General features: G+C 40.9%; 3 protein-coding genes across 5 annotated transcripts in view; all 3 read right to left on the bottom strand.

Moving 5' to 3' along the window:
* LOC140301744 (frizzled-3-like) overlaps positions 1-4474 on the bottom strand; it is a 29308-nt gene extending 24834 nt beyond the window's left edge. Inside the window, exons 1-2 of one of the 3 annotated variants that reach the window (XM_072380346.1) lie at positions 4343-4474; positions 2400-3349 (exon numbers count right to left, since the gene is read on the bottom strand). In XM_072380346.1, the coding sequence (XP_072236447.1) occupies positions 2400-2705 (306 nt within the window). In that variant the 5' untranslated portion in view covers positions 2706-3349; positions 4343-4474. Of the gene's footprint in view, positions 1-2399; positions 3350-4342 lie in introns of those variants that run through there. The other 2 variants (XM_072380345.1, XM_072380347.1) reach the window with 2 other exon arrangements.
* Positions 4475-5263: 789 nt separating this feature from the next.
* krtcap3 (keratinocyte associated protein 3) lies at positions 5264-9804 on the bottom strand. The gene is made up of 6 exons (XM_072380333.1): positions 9700-9804; positions 8688-8872; positions 7790-7849; positions 7514-7711; positions 7228-7362; positions 5264-6219 (listed from the first exon to the last, which is right to left on the bottom strand). The coding sequence occupies exons 1-6, from the start codon at positions 9710-9712 to the stop codon at positions 6148-6150; spliced, it is 663 nt and encodes a 220-aa protein (XP_072236434.1). The 5' UTR covers positions 9713-9804; the 3' UTR covers positions 5264-6147.
* A 205-nt stretch (positions 9805-10009) lies between these two features.
* LOC140301733 (nuclear receptor-binding protein-like) lies at positions 10010-22322 on the bottom strand. Its single transcript, XM_072380332.1, has 18 exons — positions 22175-22322; positions 21377-21785; positions 20906-21028; positions 20002-20103; positions 19802-19891; positions 19574-19614; positions 19332-19426; positions 18949-19032; positions 18529-18587; positions 18347-18445; positions 18057-18189; positions 16782-16872; positions 16558-16608; positions 15371-15506; positions 15170-15223; positions 14965-15028; positions 12499-12554; positions 10010-12198 (listed from the first exon to the last, which is right to left on the bottom strand). The coding sequence occupies exons 2-18, from the start codon at positions 21611-21613 to the stop codon at positions 12139-12141; spliced, it is 1575 nt and encodes a 524-aa protein (XP_072236433.1). The 5' UTR covers positions 21614-21785; positions 22175-22322; the 3' UTR covers positions 10010-12138.
* Positions 22323-22475: the final 153 nt, after the last annotated feature.

Below are 22475 nucleotides of genomic sequence, written 5' to 3'. Positions count from 1 at the left end.
GGGGGACAAATCGATCATCAGTCACCTGTATCAAATGCTACAAAACAATGTGGAGCTATTTCTGCCAGTTTGAGGCAGTAGTTTTTAAACCAGTGAAGACTATGCAACAATCATCGTGATTATAACAAATTATTACAGTTACACGATTGCTACTTGTGACAGTTCTACATAATTTATATGACAAAGTTACACAAAGAGCATGTCTCATTACCAAACTGATACATGAAACAAAATGTGAAGTGCACACAAAACAAAAAAAACCAAAACTGCACCTTTGTGGAAGTATTTAAATCTCAGTTGACATTACTTACATCACTCACACCAGCACGTGCCTGAAGAGCATGTCTCTGAACACACAAGCACACAAACATGTTGGCATTATGCAGCCAGTGTTTTCTACTGAGAGATTATTACATTTCCTCCAGGCTTCCCACCAGGACTATCATGCCTGCTCAGAACAGACCAGAGCAGGAAAACTATCAGAGCTCATGTTGAAACGCAACCATCTTCTGAGAGCCGTCTCTCCCATGACTGCAGGAACTGCGAGTGTCAGTTACTTGGCTACTTCTTCATCTGGGTCAAATCAAGTTCAACAACAGATGCGTCTCGCAATCTTTGAGGCAGCATGTTTAAACACGATGCTGGAGGAGCCAACGTGATTGAACACTCGCACGGTCCTCCGTGCTCTGAGTGAATGCTGTGACTTTAGGAGTTTAGGCACATGTTTAGAGGGGAAAACAGAAGTTTGGCTTGATCGTTCATTTGGTTTTGACATGAGAAAGTACTTATCATACACGAGATAAAATTAAAATAAATATCCCCCAGGTTTAAACATGCAACGCTCCCAGCCAACAGCGGCCTTGTTCAAATTCATCTGCTTTTCAACAGGCGTAATCTAATATGCCAACTATGAACAGCTGAAGGCAGATTTAATTCAACCCACTGTATTCGTTACTCCTCTGTGTTGTGCGAACCAACCACAGTTGCGCTGTAGCCAAAACATGAGCGAAACTATGCTGTTCGCACATGTAGCGGCTCTTGGACCCTCAGACATGTTGGCAGATGAAAAAAGACAGACAAGATGAAATAATAATAATAAAATAACCAAGAACGAATTGCTCCAAAACGCCTGTTAAGAATTTGTTACAACATAATAAACTACCAAACAAAAACTTACTGCAAACAACTAATTGCAGCGTAGTTACTAAGCAACAACTCACTCTGTGCTCTTTCCTGCTCTCTGGGGAGTAACAAAGAAGTAGGAAAGAGAGGTAACATGATAAAGATGGATAGTGTGTGCCTACTATTGCACTTGGTGTGTAACACAGCACTTCTTATTCTCCATTGCTTCAAACCAATGCCCTTACACAATGACACACTTCTGTGGACCTGTCCATCACATAAGCACCTCACAGGAAGACATTTTTCTCCCTTTACTGCTGATCACATAGCACCTTCTGTCTGTCAGCTACTGCTCACATTAAAGAAAGCTCAGCGGTGAGGTAGGACGGGGGGGGGGGGGGGGGGGGGTGAGCACAAACACATTCATCTGTGTCTTCACGGAGCACGGACATGCTGCAAGATGATGGATCTGTAACGTGAGGAAGACGGATCAAGTGTAACCCTTTCACGTCTGTTTTCCTGCTCCTGTTAACTCCGTGACATTCCGGGCCTGTGGCTTTGTGTATCCTGCAGCTTAAAGATTTAGAGTTTCGAGGCAACGTTTGCAGAAAGCAAGCCATGTCTCTCCGGGTAAAACAAGGCCCCTCCATTGTTTCTGAGCAAACCATCTCTGTGTACACTGATGATAAAGGATACAGGTCATTTGCATAGAACTTGCTGATTGAAAACCTGTACTGTGCCCCCCCCCCCTCCTCCATATATACCAGCAGAGGTTCTGATCATGTGAAAGAAAAATACTACCTCACTAAAGCTCATTTGACTCTGGATAAACAGCAGAACATGGATGGATTGATGGATGGATCCTTTGCCTAAGGTGAATTTTTCCAGGCTACGCTAACAGCAGAGCAATGTTTTTAACTTTCGTCAAGAGTTTTTTTTCCATTTCAGATACATCTTATTTGTGCTACCCTGACAAAGTCTCTTTAGGCTGTATGCGAAACCCTTTTGTCCTCAGCAGGTGCGTGACACGACAAGCTGAATCTCTGCAGGCTTGCTGCTTTGTAGTTGTTTACCATTTCCTCACCTTGTCACCAAGACCCTTGGATTCGCTGAGAGGGAAGATGGGTTTCTTTTTTTATACGCCCTCCAGAATAAATGTCAGCGCCGTGTATACCAAACAACAACATGAAGTCAGACACACTCTTATTCAAAGCAGCAGCATCCATTTTCCCCATGTGTGCGTGGGCATGCCTCGCCTGAGTGACACACAAACCTACCTCCATGGCCAGTGCGGCTGTTTGCTGGTCGTAGTGATTTAGGAGATTGGGCATGAAGGTGGTGTTGTAAGACAGATCCTGGCACATCCTCAGTCTGATGGGCTCGCAGCTAAACTCGCTGTGGCTTTCTATAAACTCCACATGAATGGACAGAACAGGCGTAACCAGGCAGAAGACGAGTAGCAGGAGAGGGATGAAGAAATAGCAGACAGGAGCCGTTCGTCTGCAGTCAGTTGTTACGGTTTCTGGAAACCCGTCTCTGACGCATCCTCCTCCTACAGGTGTTTGCATTTTAACGTTTGGCATATTTTCACAGAGTCTTAGACCGATGACATTAGCATCATCTGGAGAGCCAACTGATTTACAATATTTCCATTTCTAGTTAGTGGTGAAGGTAAATGCAATAAATCCACATGAAATGGAGAGAAGTCGACAAGTTTGGTACGGTACGTGCAGAGTGAACTGCACATGGAATATCCCGATTCATCTGCAGGCCCTGAACAGACCTGTTCTTTGTGTCGGTCTTCAGTCTTCCCAGACAGCGAGGCAGCTCCTCTTCATGTGCCGTCTCACACCGAGCACTTAAATGCAGCGATGGAATTTTTTCTCATTGGAAAAAAAACAAAAAAACATATGGCGTCAATCCAGCTCCTGGTGCAACCCTGGTCAACAACTGCTTCTGCTCCGTCCATCCCTAAACAGAGAGCAAAGCTGAGATAATAGCCCCACCATCAGCCATCTGTTTGAGGTCCTCTGTGGGTTACTGTCCTTCTTCCTCTTCCACTATTTCTTCATCTATTCTCGCTGCATTTCCAAAGATGTCTGAGAAATTTGCCCAGCTCATTTTGTGTCATAACCATCCAAAAATGTTGGCGTTGGTTTCACCTGCAAAGCAAAATCTCCTCTCTCACATCAAACTGGCACGCTGGACTGGATCCATCAAACAGGTCCTGCAGGTTTAAAAGCACAAAGAAGGGCTTAATGGTTGAAAAAAAGAAGAGTAGATTTACTTAAAGATTATTGTATCTGGTGTTGTCTCTGATCAGCCACACCCTTCTTGACACAAGCAGAAGTACGGATTAAAACACCTTAAATATAACAGGTGAAAAGAAATATTTTTTCTGGCTGACAGCGTGCTGACTTTCTTTAGGAAAATGTGTTTTGGTTTGCCTCAGAGTCAGAGGATCTACTCATATGAGCGTTGAGTGAGCGGGGGTCATGCTGCGGGCCACAGAAAGCGGCGTTAAAAGCAAACCCCGTCGACTACTGTCGGTTAGTTGCTGATGTGAACGCTACACCTGCAGATGACCCGACACCCCCCCACACTCTCATGTTTGTGTGAGGTTGACCAGGCAACAGTAACGATCTCCTGCGATGTTTCGCACTCGGCGACTCGTGTGTCTTTATGTGTGGCTAAATGGAAAACTTTAGAAATTTACTCAAATACGGGAGCACCGATTTCCCACGCTTTCATTTGCAAATGCGTCAAAAAAAACAAAAAAAAAACGGCTCCAGTTCGACCGTTAAGCACGAGCTACCTCAGCCTCCTGCAACGCTGACAACCGCAGCTCGTGTTGACAATATCAAATCAATTACTCATTTAAGTGAACACCTGCGTAATATTAACCTTGAGGTGCAGTCCTTTACGTTAGCGCCCTTTGGCTCAAACGGTTGGGGGGAAAAAAGAAAGAAGCTCGCTGGTTACAGAAAGCGCCGACCTTTAAAACGTGTAATTCACTGAGGCATCTTCAGCGTCCAGTTGAGTAACACGCGGTGACGCCAAAGAATCACCGTCTATCAATCCGTTTGTCACCACAGTCTCCTCAAGACAGCAGCAGCGTGTCGTTGGAGCACCGTCTCTGTAATTTATAGTCCAAGTCTGCCCACCTTGTCCACAATACTGAATTAAACGAACTGAACAGCGGCGGTAGTAAATGCTTTACCTTGTGTGAAGAATTCCGGGCTGTTTGGACGCTCCGTTCACTGCAGTGCTACGTTCACACAGCTGGTTGCAGCGTGCAGCCGACATATCGGGACCGCGGAATTCACCGTGACCGCGCAGAGACGCGAACTGACTCCACAGGACCATGCATGCATGCATGTGGGCGTGTTAAATGTGTAACTAAAACGGGCCGCTAGAGATCTCATTTTGACAGTAAAGGAAAAGTCGTGTGGCCTAACGTAGGCTGTTATTCTGACAGTTTGCTGCGTTTAATCTATATGAATTGTGGTTAATAAAACATTAATACATTAATAAATCTCATATTTAGGCACCCATAGCAGTATACGCAGCCAAATGAGCATGCATGCGCCGCAATACATAAATGAGAAATACTTACGAATGCTCGGCAAAAGCTCAGTAGCATCACAATATTCAGCTCACAGTTAGGCCTACATTTAACTTGGAATTAATCTTGTCATTTGAAAAACATTCACAGTTCTGCAATGTGATATCAGACGCTTCCTTGTTGTGACTATACCAGTCAGTATTTATCCCTACAGCCTCAGGATTAGTACTGTGTGCTATGATTTTCTTCCAAACGATTGAGCACGACACTACATTAATCGTTTCATGATCCGACTCTGTGTCATGGAGTTGTGGGGGGTCCGTGGCTGTGACAGCTGAGGCTGCTGGCCCACATTCTGGTTTAACCTCTTAACGTGACCCCACTTAACATTAACTCACAGCTCTGTACATGCACACATGCACACATGCACTCAATGCATACACAGCAATTCTGCGATTCAGATTATTTCCTAATTTGGGAAATTCGGAGCATATTTCCTAAACATCTTTCAATTTGACCAGTTTTGATTAATCACTTAAATTGTCTAACCAAAGGCAAAAAAAAAGAGACAATATATAAAGCTTGATAATCATACTCCAGTTTAATCCTCTGAAGAACATTTTCACACACTCAACACGATGTTGCACAAATCTGACAAGTAATAATGTAGATAGAAAAATAAAAACTTAAGCAATCAGGCAAAATTGTACCTGAGGCGTGTTCAGCAGGCCAATGGTTTGCCAACGGCAGCAAGTTGCAGCAGAAACTAAACGTAGATACCTAAAAGTTATCTGAACTGCATCTTAAAGAACTGCTGTGGAGCTTATCTGATTTAGTTTCGAGCTAAACACTAAAAGTACACCAATTAAAATTCATTCATGGTATAAATATAAACCATTAAATGACGAAATACATAACAAATCACAGAACTGTAATATTTAGGTGGCTCCACATGTTTTTGGGCATCAAAGTGGAATTTAGGCAAACACAGTCTGTTGAATCCACCTCAGAGATGATGGAGTGGTTCTGAATGTCGACCGGCAGTAAGACGATAAAAACGTAGATTAAAAAAAAATACTTCTTCATACTAAAAGGTATGCAAAGCATAACACATTATGTTACCGCCCAACAAACGGAAAAGGAATCAAACTGAGGAGACTGAAAGGATATTTGACACAATACTGTGGCATTCGGACTCGTATTTAAACATCGAATCTTTGCAATGGCACAAAAGACTGAAATATTAGGGTTTTTTCTTTTTTCTGGTTCCCATGTGTGTCGGCGTAATCAGTTCATCATTGATTGTGATTGTAGGTATAAATGTCCTGATGCAGTTTCTATACTGCATCGGTACAGGGACGCTCACTTAACTGACAACAGGGAAATGCATCAGTCAGGACACAAATACAATGAAGCCCTTTTTGGATTTAGCTGCATTTGCTGCACTTCCTGCTCTTCGTTCATGCTTCAGGATTCAAGGGCCGTTCAATCAGGCGGCGGCTGTGAGGCGAGCACTCAGCCTCTTCCTTTACCTGAATGACCGAAAGAAAGAAAGAAAACACAGGAACTGATGAGTCTGCGCTGCTTTGGTTTGTGTGGCCATCACCGAGCGAGCAACAGTATCTGTATGACAGATAAGCACCCAAATACCAATCAAAACGCACCGTACAAAGGGGTTAAGTTGCAAATTCTACAAACCTGCTGCTCAAAAAAGTTCATCTTGCTAATATTTACTGTTTTTCCTTTGCAGAAAACATATGTAGGTGCCATTTAGGGACTTTAATCTGGAAAACAAAATGGTTTGTAAGGCTGTGTGATAAAAATAATCTCACATTGCAGAGATGTTAAAAGAAACTAAAATTCAAATAAAATCCCACAAACACTTACTGTAGCGTTAATAATGGAACATTTTCCTACAGGAGCTAAACTATCAGGCTTACAAAAGCTTAATTCTTTGATACTATATTCTGATAATCACTTCTCACCTGGAAATAAACCTTTATAAATGTCGGAGTGATAAAACACACGGGAGGAAAAATGTTTGCCGACACTGCAGGAGAACAGTAGAAGGTTTTCGACTTGCAGAGGTCACTGAGATTTTTCTGAATTCACGACTTCCACCAAAATCAAATTGTTCCACTTTTGCATTGCACATTCTGAAACGTTTTATTTAAACGACCAAATAAAATGTTCACCGACTCTAAAGATCAGTGTAATATAAACTATTTACTTCAACAGTCTGAAAAAGAACGCGTAATGCAAGCAAAAATAACCAAACATGTAAAAACTGACTGATGCGCTGAAAAATGATAGTTTAGCCAGTAATGTCTCGCCTTACAGTGCGAGAGCTCTGATATCAAATTCATTTCAGCAACTTTAACCCCCCCCCGGTTGATATGACATGGAATGTCCCAAGTTTGAATAAGTTAAATGTGTGAGCATGTCTGAGTCAGACACAGATTCAGACAGACACACAGCACAGTTACACCCCTCAAGCACATCCGGCTGCCCCACACGAACACACACACACACACACACACCTGCTCTTTGATGTAACTGTTCCCACAGGGTGCCAGCCCTCTGAGAGTCAGTCCAACAATGAAGCACCACAATGACAGTCCGGCCTCAGCTGCCGACAACACAGCACAAGGGATCCACAGAGCCAGGGTGGTGTCCTGAGACACAGGAAGAGTCAAATCAAGTAACACTTTTCACCATTTCTTCTCTAATCTTTTCCCCAGAATATCAAATTTTCACCTTGAAGTGTTGCATCCTTAAGAACAAACTGGAGAGAGAAAAAAAAAAAAAAAAAAGAGCAAAACTCACATAGATTCGTGTGGTATCAAATGCACACTGGGGGCTGATAGGTGACCGAGCATTGATGGGCACCACCGTGTCGTTGCATCCAAACAACAAACCCTTCCCGTTGTTGGCGATGGTGACACAGATGGCCAAGAGGAGCCCGGTGAAGCACGCCGCTGAGAGCAAGGTGTTCAGGAATGATGAAATCAAAAGACCTATTTGCTGAAGACACAAAGGCAACTTCATCCACAGAGGAAACGATTAAGAAAAAAAAACAAAAACAGGAAGTTAAACGCTTACCAGTTTAAGCTCATGAAGGTTCCTTGACACCACGATGGCAATAATCCCAGAGGCTATGCTCTGTAAAGGGGAACAAGGTAGTGCTTATTCATTTATAATTCCAATCTTATTATTTTCTATTTTTCCTGAACACTGACAGCGGGGCTTAAGGTAGAGCTTTCTGAAAGCACCATCGCACTCACATTTATAAGTCCACGTGTGCAGGTTTGTGTTCTGTGGAAGATGTCGATATGTATATGCTTGTGGGTTTGGGTGGGGCTATCTTGTTCTATCCTCGCTGTTTTTATTGCCTCTGTAAAGCAGTTTGTGAAACATATTTTGTATAAAAAGTGCTATACAAATAAAGATTGATTGAACTTATGTGCTCTGAGAAGTAATCCGGGCACCAGTGATGTCAGACTGTCCTAAAACGACCTCATGCACAATAAAAGGAACTGATGCTATGACAAAGTAAAGCAAGTTATACGCATAGATATCTTATAATCTCATGCGTTTCTTCTACTGTTCTTATAAACAGTTGCCATTATCTCGCTTGGAGGCCATTTGAAAGAAAAGGGAAAATTAACGCCATCTCATCACTGACATGTCAGTTCATATGATAGATGGATATAATAAGGCCTATCCTAGAGGGATTACGGATTGGTTTGAAGAGCTTGCTCCTGTTTGACAGGCAAGTTCAGTCTTGATTGCAGAGAAAGACACAACGCTTTTACTGCGCCACATGAGCATATGCACTATGAGCCCGGGATGTACAGAACAAAGAGGATTGCTGAGGTTAATGCAGGTTAAAGGGATCAGTCTTAGTCATAAAACAACTTTAAATGTTCACATTTTACATATCGCTACAACTGAGTTGATTTTGGAAGAGAGGAAAGGAAATTCTAAAGATATGACTCACCAGCAGGCCAGATGTGACAGAGATGATGTTGGCGACCGTGTATTCAGTACTAATATGCTGGCTGGGTTTGGAAATGTGGCGGAGAACGCTTCCATGGACAATAGCACCAAAGATGAAGTTAATATGGCCAATCAGGATCAGAGTTAATCCCTTTTTCATTAGCCTCCCTGGCCCTTTGTCTTTATCTGGATGACAGAAAGACAAACTATAATGTGAGGACAGGATGCACAATTTGTTGATTTATCAATTGATCTAATAGCTTATCAGTGCTCTCTGCTAGAAAACAGTAATCACAGCTCTATTTCTACTGACTTGACACAGCACAATATAGCAACACTGAGCTAAAATCAGCTCTGTGTGTCTGTTGGCAGTCCAATGATCATCTGCTGCATCATTTATTTCCTTTCTTTTATTTTACAACTACACTACTTAACTTTCTCTATGCATTACTGTACATGTACATACGTGTCTGACTCTTTTACCTGCAAATTCCCCAAGTTGAAATATCAATCATAGGCTCATGTGAAAAGTTTATACATGGTAAAATATGTTAAAAAAAAGTTATTAACCTTCATTTTCTTTCCTATGCAAGTCTTTCTCACCCAATATACATGTAGACTATCTTGACAGAATTGTAACATTTTAAGATAAATACAATACAGAACGCTATTCTTCATCTTAGCACGCGCTGATGGATGGAGGCTGCACTGACTGCCGAGTCGAAGAGAAGCGGTAGTGGCTGAGGGAAGTCTTTTTTTCTTTTCCTCCAATGTTCAAATTGTCTGTAACTTTCTGTTGAGTTGGCTACATATTTCATGTTCACATAAACCGTATAAAAGCGAGGTAACCAACAAATCATTCGGTTTCCAAAGTGAGTTCTTGCAGCGCTTGTAGGCCCATGGTCACTGACACCCATGGAGGTTAATGCTGGAGCACAGCTCGCGACATTTCGCCAATAACACGAGGCCTTGCTCAGTTTTTCAGCACCTGTAAGATGTGTTGAACCACTCACCGAAGCTGCACATCTTACTGCCGGGACTTCAGTTTTCCCCTGAACCCAACTATATCCACAATTTTCGAACAAACCGTTCAACAACTCCTACCTACACGGACGCCCCCACTGTCCACTTCCTGTATGACGTCACCAGACTCACCTGTGGCTCGCTGGACGCTGCCATCTGCTCCACGTACAGATTTGAATACAGCTCTTCGAAACCGCTGCCATTTCAGAACAGACACGGGCGCCTTTGTTGCATCATTCGTCACACCTGTGGATGCGTTTCTCCAATGGGTCTGCAATTAAGCTACTCAAATCAACAAAGTGGAGCAGTCGACACGTTTATTTGCAAGAACAAGCATTCTTACTTTGATTTTTGTCAGGACACAAGTCTCAGCAAGGAAACGCGCATTTACTGACATTCGTTTCATATACAAAACCCAAGAGTTTCGGAATATAACAGAAAGCTCATGGAGTAACAGGCTAGAGCCACAAACCCTGTGCGATTATTTAATAACCAGTTTCATCACCACCAATAAATGGGGTGGAAAGAAAGTAAAGAGAGTCGGGGGCGGGGGGGCTGCACAGAGTTCATATAAAGCTCTGGTGGTCACAGTGGTTGGTTTGAACCACTTCTGTGCTAGAGGTGGTTCATTTACATTCCTCAGGCTGAACTGAGCACATCTTTGGGAAAATACAATCTTAGCAGTTTACAAGACATACAGACAAATGAAAGTAAACAATGCAATAAGACGGACTACAGGTGCCAGATGGAGAGGAACAGTAGCTGGAAAACATTAAAAAAAACAAAAAAAAAAAACAGTGAGTTGTACAGTATAGCATTGCAATTCAACCACCAGCATCAGAGCAACACTCAGTCTGACAGCTCAAACAGTTTTTAGTTATTCGGTAATTACATGACAAGTATGATTTCAATAAAATAGCAGATATGGGAAAATATCCCATGCAACCACATCTGAATTGTTGACATTTTTCTACACAATGAGAACTTTTGTTTTAATTTTCTGTGCATAATCACTGCTTTTTTTTTTTTTTAAAAGGTCCTGAATTGTAATGAGATCCCAGACACAGTAGTACCAGTAATCCATGAAGAGCCAAAATATCACAAAAAGGCCACTATAAACTCCCTGATCTTAATCCAGGTCTCATCAAGACCTGTATGAACCAAGATACCGTAATCAAGTGTTTGAACAACCAAACTGTCAGTTAGCAAAAAAAAGAACAGAAAAAAAAAAACGTGAAACTTTGTGTCGGCTCAGACTCTCAGCGTGGTCGCTGTGTAAAACCACAGGAAACAACAGGGACACAAGTAAAGAAAAACACTTGGGGTGCAGTATCTGTTACATATAACCAACACTGACCTATCAGGAGAAGGCTGTCCACTTAAAGCACGATATGGCAGCCGACCTCAGTAAACATGTGTGTGTACTGAACATATGAACTCAACAAGCAGCGAATCGTAAATGGAATAAAATAATAAAAACAATATCAAAGAGGACATTAACACATGTATGTTGACACTAAAGCAGGAAATATCTAAAAGACACGAAACAGAAATTCGTTGAGTTCACAGTACCTCAAAAATAAGCAAATTGTAACCGGGCAAAGAAAAATGATGAGATTCCTTTTCCAAAATGCAAAAGCGCACATTCATTTTTTTTTCTTTTCTCTATATCAAAGGCTGTTTGAATTCTGAATGTTTTAAATAATAAAGTCAAGTGAGAAAGTTGAACGCAGTTTAGAAACTACGGCTCATGTTTAACCGAGCAGGCAGATTCAAAAATCGGGAACGCTATACAGCGCACAACAAAATGAGCCAAATTAGGAGAGGGAAGTGAAGCGAGGATGCAGAAAGGAGTGGAGTGTCCTGGCTTTTCTGATCATTATGAGGTTTAGACGCTGCCATTAAAATCTAAGAACACCAGAGAGTTTGCTGTGCTACTCCTGTGAAGGAGAGAATCAGTTCTCTGGGATGTTTCAAACCAGCTTCTCTAAAGGACAAAGACAGACGAGGCAATTCCAAATGTAAACAAAATACACTCGAGGAAACAATTGGTTTTAATGTAATCTAATCCTTACTACTGGGACCAAGTACAGCATTAATACAGGTCACCTAACTATTAGACTTAACCCCTACATAATAGTCAACTCATTTAAAATATTGCCACAAATAAAAGAATGAATGAATGTTCTTTCTTTTAAAATAAAAAAAAGAAGTCACAGCAGGTGGTTTCTTTGGAGTTTTCTGGCCTTATGATTAGTTTTGTGTGCTTTAAGGTAGTTTTATTTCCCCCCGATGAAAGGGGAGCTCCACTCCTTTGGTCACATCACCACCAAATGAAAAAAAAAAGAAAAAAAAGAAAAGAAATGACAGTATCGTGTATCTAAAGGGAGCGCATATCAAGCTGGAGAGTGTACTTCTAAGGAGACTTGCTAGTGAAGCGTCTGGTTCAATGTTTCTTCGAGCAGTGAGGATATTGCGAGCTGGTCCACCTGTGGAGGGCAAACACACATTTTAAACAGTTCAGGATCTTCAGAAAAAACAAAACAAAAAAAAAACTCGGATAATAAAGACAAAACTGTTTTACGCTTCAATCAAAACTGATGGAGGCATTAAGGATAAAGTGAGGGCATCAGGGCACATAAATGTAACAGTGACCTTACAAAATGCTCTTTAAGGCTTGAACGCCTGGTTAGGGTTGAGAATTTGTGTGAGTCATTTCATCTACTCATCGCATCTACAGCATCACACAGTCAAACTGGATCTCTATTAAAACACAGAAGAACACCCACCTCGCTGATTAAGCCCAGCTGCACCAACTCTCCAGCCAACTTTTGAACACTCTCGTCTGAAACACACACCACCTACACAGTTAGTGGCTGATCATTTTAAGGTCACTTTTACATGGACTCTACCACACACACACACACACACACACACACACACACCTACACACACCTACACACACCTGACACGTGTTGGGTTAAGGTACATACAGAATACATCGTCCAAATCCCACCTTACAGCATCTCTGGAGCTATTTTGTAGTATAGCTAATTATAAGTATTGTATTTCAATAAAAAAAATGAAAAAGAAGAAGAGTACTCATCCAGCAGGATGGATAATAATTAATCTGTCCTGGTTACGATCTCTTAAAACATGTCGTCTTTTGAAATATTTCTCGTTACCCTGTAACAAACAGTCTGGGCCTCCCTCTCTCATCTGTCTGGAACGTCCCAACAACTTCATTTTTTTCCTTTCAGAATTAACATCTTTATAGAGTCAATCAATCAATTGTTCAAATGGGCCCCGTCTTTTACCAAAAGCCTAATTTTGTCGTTTGTTTTTTTTTGTACCCCCCCCCCAAAAAAATTGTAAATAAGTAATGTGTTAAGATCATACCTGCCTGTAAAATTAACAACAAAAAAAAAAAAGGCCATGTCAATAAGAATGCAGCGATGCAGCGGCACGGCTTCTTAATGGTTCTAAATGGATCTTTCTTCTCACTGAAAGTCATTTGACTTTTTATATAAAGGAAGTGTAAGATGCTGTCTTTAGCACGGAAGATACAAACAAACTTAGCTACAGGTGTAACACAAAGGGCTGTAAATGTATGAAATGGAGCCCGGCCCAGCTGCCACAAGGCGAGTGGCAGGATACACCTATGAAAAATGACTAATCCCTCTCACTCCTATTTCAGCAAATAGAAGCATCTAATGCTAGTACACTTATGCTTTCAATTTTGTTAATGTCCCAAACTGAGACTTTCTTTGCCGGTGCCTAGTAAGCAGAGGAGCTGTCACGTTTTTTTAAAACAAGCTGTCAGTTTATAACTGTAGCAGAAATGTGGCAAAGACATCAAAGACCAGAGCTGCATCACAAGTGGTCTGATATACAAGGTGCAGGTGAGACTTCCAAGTAGCCTTTCTGCCTTCGCTGATGTAAAATCAACTAACATTATCAGTTATTATCCAGTTTGGACAGAGAACAAGCTTGTTTTGAACGCATTCTTTAGAATGTAGGTTTAAAAAAAAAAAAAAAAGAAAGAAAGAAAAAAAAGAGGCCTAAGGGGTGAAATTTGAGTGACTCAGTCAGCCTCTGGCTGTGCACAGTGTGACTTTGAACTTTGGTGTGTCGATAAGGAAGCCTTCAAAGAATATCCCGATATCAGCAAGAGGGTCTATTTACAAAGTGGACAGGGTGTGTTTAAGAGACTGATTAGTGTGTGTGTGTGGGGGGGGTGTTTGGAATGATATTAAGGTATGTATCTCAGCAGAACTAGGGTGTGAGCGTGCAAGGGAAGACATACGGTGTGAGAGGCAGCAGAGGAGAGAAAGCAGAAGAGATAACGTCAAGTGATTGGACATATGGAAGCGTGAGAGAAAGAGTGTGTGTGTGTGTGTGTGTGTGTGTGTGAAAAAGAGAAATGCAGAGGAGCCGACAGCTGTCAGCTGCAGCTTCTCACAATCCTGACATTCCCCATACGTCTGCAACATTAGAAATGCCTGCCATAAGTATGTGTGCATCTGCATTAGATAATGCTGCCTGCATTATTGAGACCGGTTGTGTCCTCATTCGCCTTCCCTTCAGATGATCTTTTTCTCTGTTCTGTGACAAAGATGTGAAATGAAAAGACTGATTTCGGGGTACTTTTGAACAAATGCCAAAGACTTTGTACAGAAATATGAACATTTTCATAAAATATAATGAAGACATGTTATTAAAAGGCAAAGTTTCCAGGACGCAACTAATCTTTCAAAATGAAAGTACAAGGTTTTCTTTGCACACCAGCGGCCGCGTGTCTCTCGGCCTAAAATAGTCTTGCATTCTGCATTTTGTGACACCACTAAAGCTCCCCCTCTGAAACCTCACTCTCTCTGTCTGACATGCCTAAAAACAATTAAAAAAAAAAGCAGACATGGACATGGAGAAGTGCTGCTTATCAAAACTATTTGGTAAAATCTGGAAGAAAGTTCATAACATTTTCATTTATCATCACCTCCAGTAATTTATGCCACTAACAACTTAATCAAAGCTGTGTTCCTAAACAGATGTCTTTACTTTTTAAATCTAAATACCAATTATTTATGAAACACGGCTCCGATGTTACCCCCAAAGTTCATTGCTTTTGTATTAAAATTTCCCTGAGAATCCCATTCATCCTCAAAACGTCAGGTGTTCATTTCAAAGACTGGACTCTGAGCTCACGGCATGTGTCAGAGTGTAATGTAAAACTGATGATGTAGGGTTGCTCTTACGAGGTAACATGTCGCAGCTTAGATGTCTGTTCAGTTTATCTTCCAGTTTCAGCAGTAACGTTACCTTCAAGGAGAGAAACGGATGATTAATAACACTTTAAAATCTGTTAGAATGTTGTTGGTCAACGAGAGGAACTGAAATGGTTCATTAGACATCAATTAAACAACAGGTAATCCACCTATTAGTGTTTTAACCAAGACTTACATGATACTTTGCTCCCTCCTCTACAGGTTCAAAGTTACACTGCATATGAATGACCTGTAGGAGAAGAACATTTATTCTGCTGTTAGTATGATTTAAAAAATAAAATAATTGCAACTTCCGTAGCAATCGTGCAATATATATGTCTATTACTTAGGAGACACTGCTATCAGGATAACTTGTGTGATAACTTGTTGTACACACCCTTCGTGTCTCCAGCTCTGCCGGTTCAGGTGTGGGGGATTTGACCAAGGGGACGACCTCAGGAGATTTAACAGTCTCCTGCTGAGCCTGCTGTGGACAGGGCACCCCAAATGCTGTCATTGGATAAATACCATTCCTGATCCAACCGGGGCAGTAGAGACAAGGCGAGATATGCGGGATCACAAGTTAGTGTGAGGGAATGAAGGGGGGGGAGAGGTTTGAAAAGTTTGTGATATAAAAGTTCAGAATAAAAGAGAAATTAGGGGCGATTGTTGTGGCCAAATGACAACAGATGACAAACAACAACAACAACAAATCTGTATTCATAATACTTAAAACCACAAAATCTGTTTGGGTTGCAGGATAAATACTTCAGGCCTTGCATCTGTATGTTAGGTTGCTCAATACTGCCCCCAAGTGGCTAAAGTGTGTACGTTTGGCATTTCAACAGACTGAGTGTACTTGGTGACACACAATTGTCTGATTCTAAGCTTTTTTCTCCACCTTGTTGGGAAAAGGGGTTAAGAAAAGACGGTAAAACAAATTCATTAGGACTTAAGGAGAAACAGCCATGCTGCCATGAGAATTTGATGCTGTAATGTGGGTCAGCAGCACTGCAAATATTCTGCAGAAAGTGGTTTCAATGGTTCTTCCAATGCAATCTTATCACATCGTTAAATAAATGCTACCCCCAAAAAATATCAAAAACAATATTATATCTCATTTTAGTATAATAAGATATGAAATATTACTTAATTTAAGGTTGGTTATACAAAAAGGACAGAAAAAGACACAAAGGTGAAAAACATTGCTGTCAAAAGCTGCTCATTATCATGTTGTCCTCATATTTGTCCACACAAATCACAGTTAGTACAACTGAATAAATACAAATAGAATATAATCGATAAATACAATCACATGAAATGCTATGAAAGCTCCGGCCACAAGGAACTGTGGAACGGAATTATCTCCTTTCTTTCATCCAGGCTGTTTTAGTGCTTCCTATGCTAAAGGAGATAATAAAGGAAGCACTGAGGCTCCTTTCCTTTGTATGTATTTAGAGAATTTGAATAGACCTTATCATAGCTGCTGCTTAGATGCTTCTGGGTAATTTCACTCTTCCTTAAAAATCTTCCTGAACGATAATTCAACTGGACCTTTGTTTTTATTCACGAGTAGATTCTTACCTCACATCCTCCAGGAATTTGTCAAGTTCCAACGCAGGAAACTGCGACAGCCTATGAAAAAACAAGATTATTCCAATATCTAACCTATATAAAAACATTATTCCTTATTGCATGTCTGCATTAAATTGAAGTTTTTGTGTTCTGTGGGATATAATTGAGTCTGAATGGATACTGTTTTCATGTATATGACCCTGACTCTCGCTTGAGCAGCTTCGGGCACTTACTTGAGCTGAACATCCTCTTTAGTCACAGCAAGGACCAAATTAGGGTCAAGCTTCTTGGTTATCTCCTCAAGGGCATTCTCAGGAATCATGTCTGAAAATCAATAAAATCGGTGACTTATGACACGGATGCATTTTTTATCAAAATAAACACTTGTGTCATTACACTCGATTTTCCAGAGGCAGAAAAGGTCTAAACCGGGGCTCTGGCGCTATCCGAGGTCAAACTGCTGTAAATACATGTGTAAATACATGTGTATTTACTGCCTTTACAAAAAGAGACAGCTAAGCCAAGGTGGGAAATATGCATAAGCAGCTCACAAATTTTGATTTGAAAATGTTATTAATGTTGTAAGCCAATGAAAACCAACGCAAACATCCAGCTACGTTGGCATCCATCTGAGGTTAAGCTTCACATTCCACCAGATTCCAAAAAATATATCCGCATCTACGGGCTACTCCAAAACAACTATGAAGAACCACTTTTATAAATCACAAAGCTTTCTGTAGGGTTTGGTGGGCAGACATGTAAAAAATAAATAAAAACCCTCTTTCAGTGTCAAGGTTTTACATATCAGGACATAATGAAAACAAAAGTCAAAAAAGTCTCGTCCTTACCAGGTCAAAATAAGTAAAAACAGCTTAAGATGGACAACAACATGTGGTATGTATACATCATCAACAAGTGTGAGCATCTCCATTAAAGAAGAAGTTTCAGCAGTTTGCTGGTCTGAAGCATTCAAGTGTGTGTTAACTCAATGCCAAGCAGCAAAGACGTGAGCAGTGGTCTTAGATTAGCATTTGCTGCTTGCCCATCAAACTCTAAAGGGGTTATCAAGCCATTTCCAAACCATTTGGAGTCTATCATTCTACAGTGAGAAAGATTATTCACGAGAGTAAAACATTCAATGCATCTTCACCCCAAGGTCAAACTGTGCAGTGATAAGAGAAACTGCAAAATCTAACGGTTACGTCTCTGACTCAGAGACACCAGTTAGCATTCAGTTAGCATGCTAAATGCTAAGATTTGTGCCAGTACAATTAGAAAAAGACAAAAAAGAACATGGCAGCACAGCTTAGATTTGTAAAGTCTCATGTGAACAAACTTCAAGGCGTGTGGAACTTAGCACAGAGCAGTTGGATTTCAGAGAAATACAATTCTCTCTGTTGAACACAAATCAAAATGCTCCTGAATGACCAAGCATGCAAATTAATCTAGAACTATTGGATGTATAACTAATATAACTAATGTGTTATGTGTGTGTGTATAGGACTCACGTTGGTGGCTGACAATACAATGTGCAGCCAACAGTTTTAAGAGGGGCACTTCAAAGAGAGCTTGGTTAAACAGCAGCTCCCGGGCTGTAGGCCTTGTGCTGGGATCAAGTTCAAGACACTTTTGGATTAATTCCTACAAAAACAAACATCTTGGTTAGGCACTTGTGAACAATCATATTGCTTATATAAACTGAAAGTGCCTGTGAAGAACAGCACATATTTATTGTACACACAAAGCTTTATAGGATATAATTCAAGGGAGTCAGGAACATGTAAACTCTGCATCTCACCCTCTGCAGTGGATCCTCCAGCAACTGTATGGCATTATTGATGGCTTCCGGAGAAATATAAGAGGAGTCTCCATTCCCCTGAATTTCCAAAAGTGCCATCTGCAGCACATCAGCATAAGTTAACTGACCGCTTTGAGAAATGGCTCAGTCTATAATGCGATGCATTACTGGCCCCGACTCACCTCTAAGGCACACATGCCAAACGAGTAGATGTCTACAGATGTGGTGACATCATCATCGGCTAGATTTAAAAGAAAAAAGGAAGAAAATTAATTCATGGTTAATGATTAATGGTCCACACTCATATGTCAGGTCGTAAAAGCACATTCAATATGTTTTTCATTCACTCATTTACACTCAAAGAGAACTTCTTATTATATATTTATATCATATACATGCAGCCACACATCAGTGAGCTTATCAGGGGGCAAAAGTGGGGTTCAAGGTGTCATGTTCATACATGACATCGAGGGACTGGGCTTCGAACCACCAATCTTACGACTGGAAGATGACCACTTAACCAACTGAATTTATATATATATTTATAAAACAGTGTAACAGTTGGGAGGAAAGCAGTGAAGTTTCTTTCTGGTCATGTGTACCTCCATATTCAGGGGCAAAGAAGTGCAAGTCTTTCTGTTTCTCATGACACGTCTTCACGTGGTTGTTAATGGTGTCTGGAGCAACTGCAGATACCACAAAAGGGGAGAAAATGCAGAGTGAGGCTTTATGCAGAGTATTCATGGTCTTGGAGAATGTGCTGGGCTGCTTTGTGCAAGAGAAAGAAAAAAAGACAGACAAAACCAACTCAAAGTGCCAACCAAAATCATTATTTTGCACCTTCAATCATAGAAAATTCATTAAAAAAAACAGTGAAGAGAAATTTACAGTCTTTAAAGTCCTGATTCAGTGTCATTTAACTCTATAAACATTGCTTCAGCTCCGCTACCTAAACTGTTGGGATGAAACCGATATCATTCTATACCTGATCCGATCTTAATGAGCCCATTGTGCTGAATGAAGACGGTGTCACAGGTCAGATTGCCGTGGATGATGGGTGGGTCACATGAGTGGAGATAACTGCACAGCAGGGTGGTGAGGAAATATGTAAAAAAAGCACAAAGGTACATAAAGTACTCACTTAGGAACTGGATATTTATCTATGCATATTATTCTTGAGAATGACAACAATGAATCTAACTTAACATATGACAGAGGGAAACTGACCTGAGAGCAGACAGGATCTGTGTGCACCATCTCTTCCAGGCCTGTAGGATCATAAACCTTATTAGAGCTTCCAAAATTAACAAACTATGGTACAGTAGTACCAGAGTTTCCTCTCCTTTCTCCTAAAAATCCAAATGTCAAACCATTATCCCTGAACTATTAAAACTACTCTTTGTCAGTCTGATCTGTTCAACTTTTAAATAAACACACAGGATCTACCCAAGTTACCTTTTCATTCATGGTTTTGTGATTCTTCTTTGTCTTCTTCAGAAACTGCTTCAAACTTCCAGATGACATGTATTCAGTAATGAAAATCACCTATGGGAAGAAAGAAATTAGGACACGAAACATGGAGAGATATTTTCAAATGGAAATTTCAAGTAGTAATACAATTCATCCAGTTAAGGATTTGAAGGCATGAGGCTCACCCTGGCCCTGCTGTCCTTTGTATCAGCCCAGTACTTGTGAAACTTGACAATATTTGCATGTTCCAGATGGATCAGGTTATCAAATACAGCCTTCACTTTCTCCTAAAACCGAGCACAAACGGCAGATGTTTAGCACAATGATAAGAAATAAGTAATACATGTTGAATTGTCCTGATTGTCTTTATGACCGTACGATTCAGCGGTGGAACAATATAAAAACTTTACTTTGGCCCCACTCTAAAAAACGACTGTTTGCTTCCCTCCTACCATCTGCACTCGCATATAATGCACTTTAATTAAGTTAAATATACTTTAACTAAACCATTCTCACTTACATGCTTCTATTTTTTTCTGTTTTACAGACAAAAGAAGGACTCTGACATAGAGAATAAAATGTGGCTCGACAAGAACACGTTAACCAGAAGCCACAGATTTTCTAACCATGACATAGTCTGAGAAAATCAGCATAGATAAGAACGGTGCTTTGGTTTAAGAAATATTTACATGTGAAATGATTTGTCGGAGAGAAAGCTGGTTCACACGCACAGTTCGATGCTGTGTGTTCAGCGATTGAGGCCTATGAGAACATAACAAAACGACCCCTCTGCAGCTCTAATTGTCTGTACACTGCAGCAAATATAAGAGCTTTATTTTCACCCCACTCATCTTTAAATTAGTTTTTATTCTGTACACGACAGGGTCGTTAAATCTGTGAAAACAAGCAATGCCATTTCTCTTTGAGCCGTTCTGATATGAACCCCACCCTCGATGAGTAAATGGAGAAAAATGCGTCCCGTTTACTGCTCCGCAGTCATCTCAGCACAAGTTAGGATTATATGACAGCCCCGCATAATCAGCAAAGAGACTATTTTTGTTTTATTCCTCATCTGCAACTTGGCTTTACCTCCAGTGGTTTGAAGTTCTTTCTCTCGGAAATCATGACCTCATTCCAAACTACCTCCACACCCTCCTCTGTGTCCATAGCCAAATATGCAGTATCTATTCCAGGGACATTACGCTGATTCACCTACAATAAAGGGGGGCAGAAAAAAACGGGTCATGAGATCATATATTTCAGCAGAGATAAAACAGAATGTAGAACCATTTCAGTATGTATTTATGTATTTATTTATACTTGATTTCAGCATTATGAGAGTTTAACAATACAATAAATATCAGGTTTATGTGTAATACAGTTATATGTGGCGTTAAAGCACTTACAATTATCACTTACAAGGCTGCTTAAAAAGAAAAAAATTAAACCATAAAGGGTTTTTTCTTTGGGCAAAAGCGTTATAATAAGTGAAACCTGAAATCTCTTTTTAATGGATGTGTGTGTGTGTGGTGGAAGAGGAAGTGTGTGACAAGCAGTCACCTCCTCTCTCCGTTTCTGCCAGCGGCCACAAGGACTCTCCTCCAGGATTTCTGATTCATCCTCACTCTCTTCCTCATCCTCTGTTGCAGAGGTGGCATCAGGGTTTTGGGAGGCCACGGGGGAAGGAACAGATGTTCCACCTTGTACCTGTGGGGTGTTGCTGAACACGCTCCCTGCCGTCAACTCTGGTTTACCCTCTGCGCCGGGATCTTCCACCACCTCTGCCTCCAACATCATCACAAACCTTGTAAGCTCTGTAAACTTCCTCTCACTAGGCTTCTGATTCTTATCAGCAACAAGAGATGGGACGCCTCTACCTCGGGCTCTCTCGCTATGTGAACAGGTCACACATCCATTTTCTTGTTCAGGGCCACACCGCCGATGAAACGCTAAGAGGAGGGAGAAAGAGCTGGAAGACAAAAATTAAAAACACACATTAAAAGGAGCGTAGTTAAAAGATTGCATCGACTGTAGGAAGTAACGTTACTAAGCACTATCAGGATTCACCAACTAAAGTTACCGGGAGCCGAAATCATGCGCCTGTGATTTACAGGTAGCTTTAAGTCAAAAACACATCACTGTTACATGACACCGCAACAACAGTCAGTCATCTCATTAAGATAAGTAAGCTGGCTGAGCTGGTAAGGCTCTGTTAGGGCTAATTTTCAATGTTAACGTTAGCTTAAAGTTCATCCACCCACTATTTTGCTAACTTTACCCCGGTGAGCAAGCTACTGGGAGGCAAATTAACACGTTGCTACCATAAAAAACTTAAACAGCAAAGTATTGAAGTCTTACCGAGAAACAGAACACAGCTGCTAAAATATACAGGTCTGGCTACATATTGAAGGGAGCAGTAAATAAGGGCTGTGAACAAAAATGCTAGTTCGTCATAAAAAATGTAGCATCTCAAGTCCCTTTCTTTCAGCAGAAGTGGGAGGGGCGGGGCTGCGCTCGAGGAGCGCCTGTTTGCGCACAGAAAACGCAGCGTACTTAATTAGACCTTTTACAACTCTTACAACAGCGGAAACGTAACACCGAGCACCACGTTAAGAAATATCCAATATCACTGTTGTTTTTCCAGCCACAGACTCGACTA

This window comes from Leuresthes tenuis, unplaced genomic scaffold, assembly GCF_036924035.1.
Source record: "Leuresthes tenuis unplaced genomic scaffold, fLeuTen1.0.hap1 SCAF_2, whole genome shotgun sequence".
In the NCBI taxonomy this organism is placed as follows: Eukaryota; Metazoa; Chordata; class Actinopteri; order Atheriniformes; family Atherinopsidae; genus Leuresthes; species Leuresthes tenuis.
The sequence above is the reverse complement of the archived record's forward strand: the minus strand, read 5'-3'. Positions and strand labels throughout refer to the sequence as shown.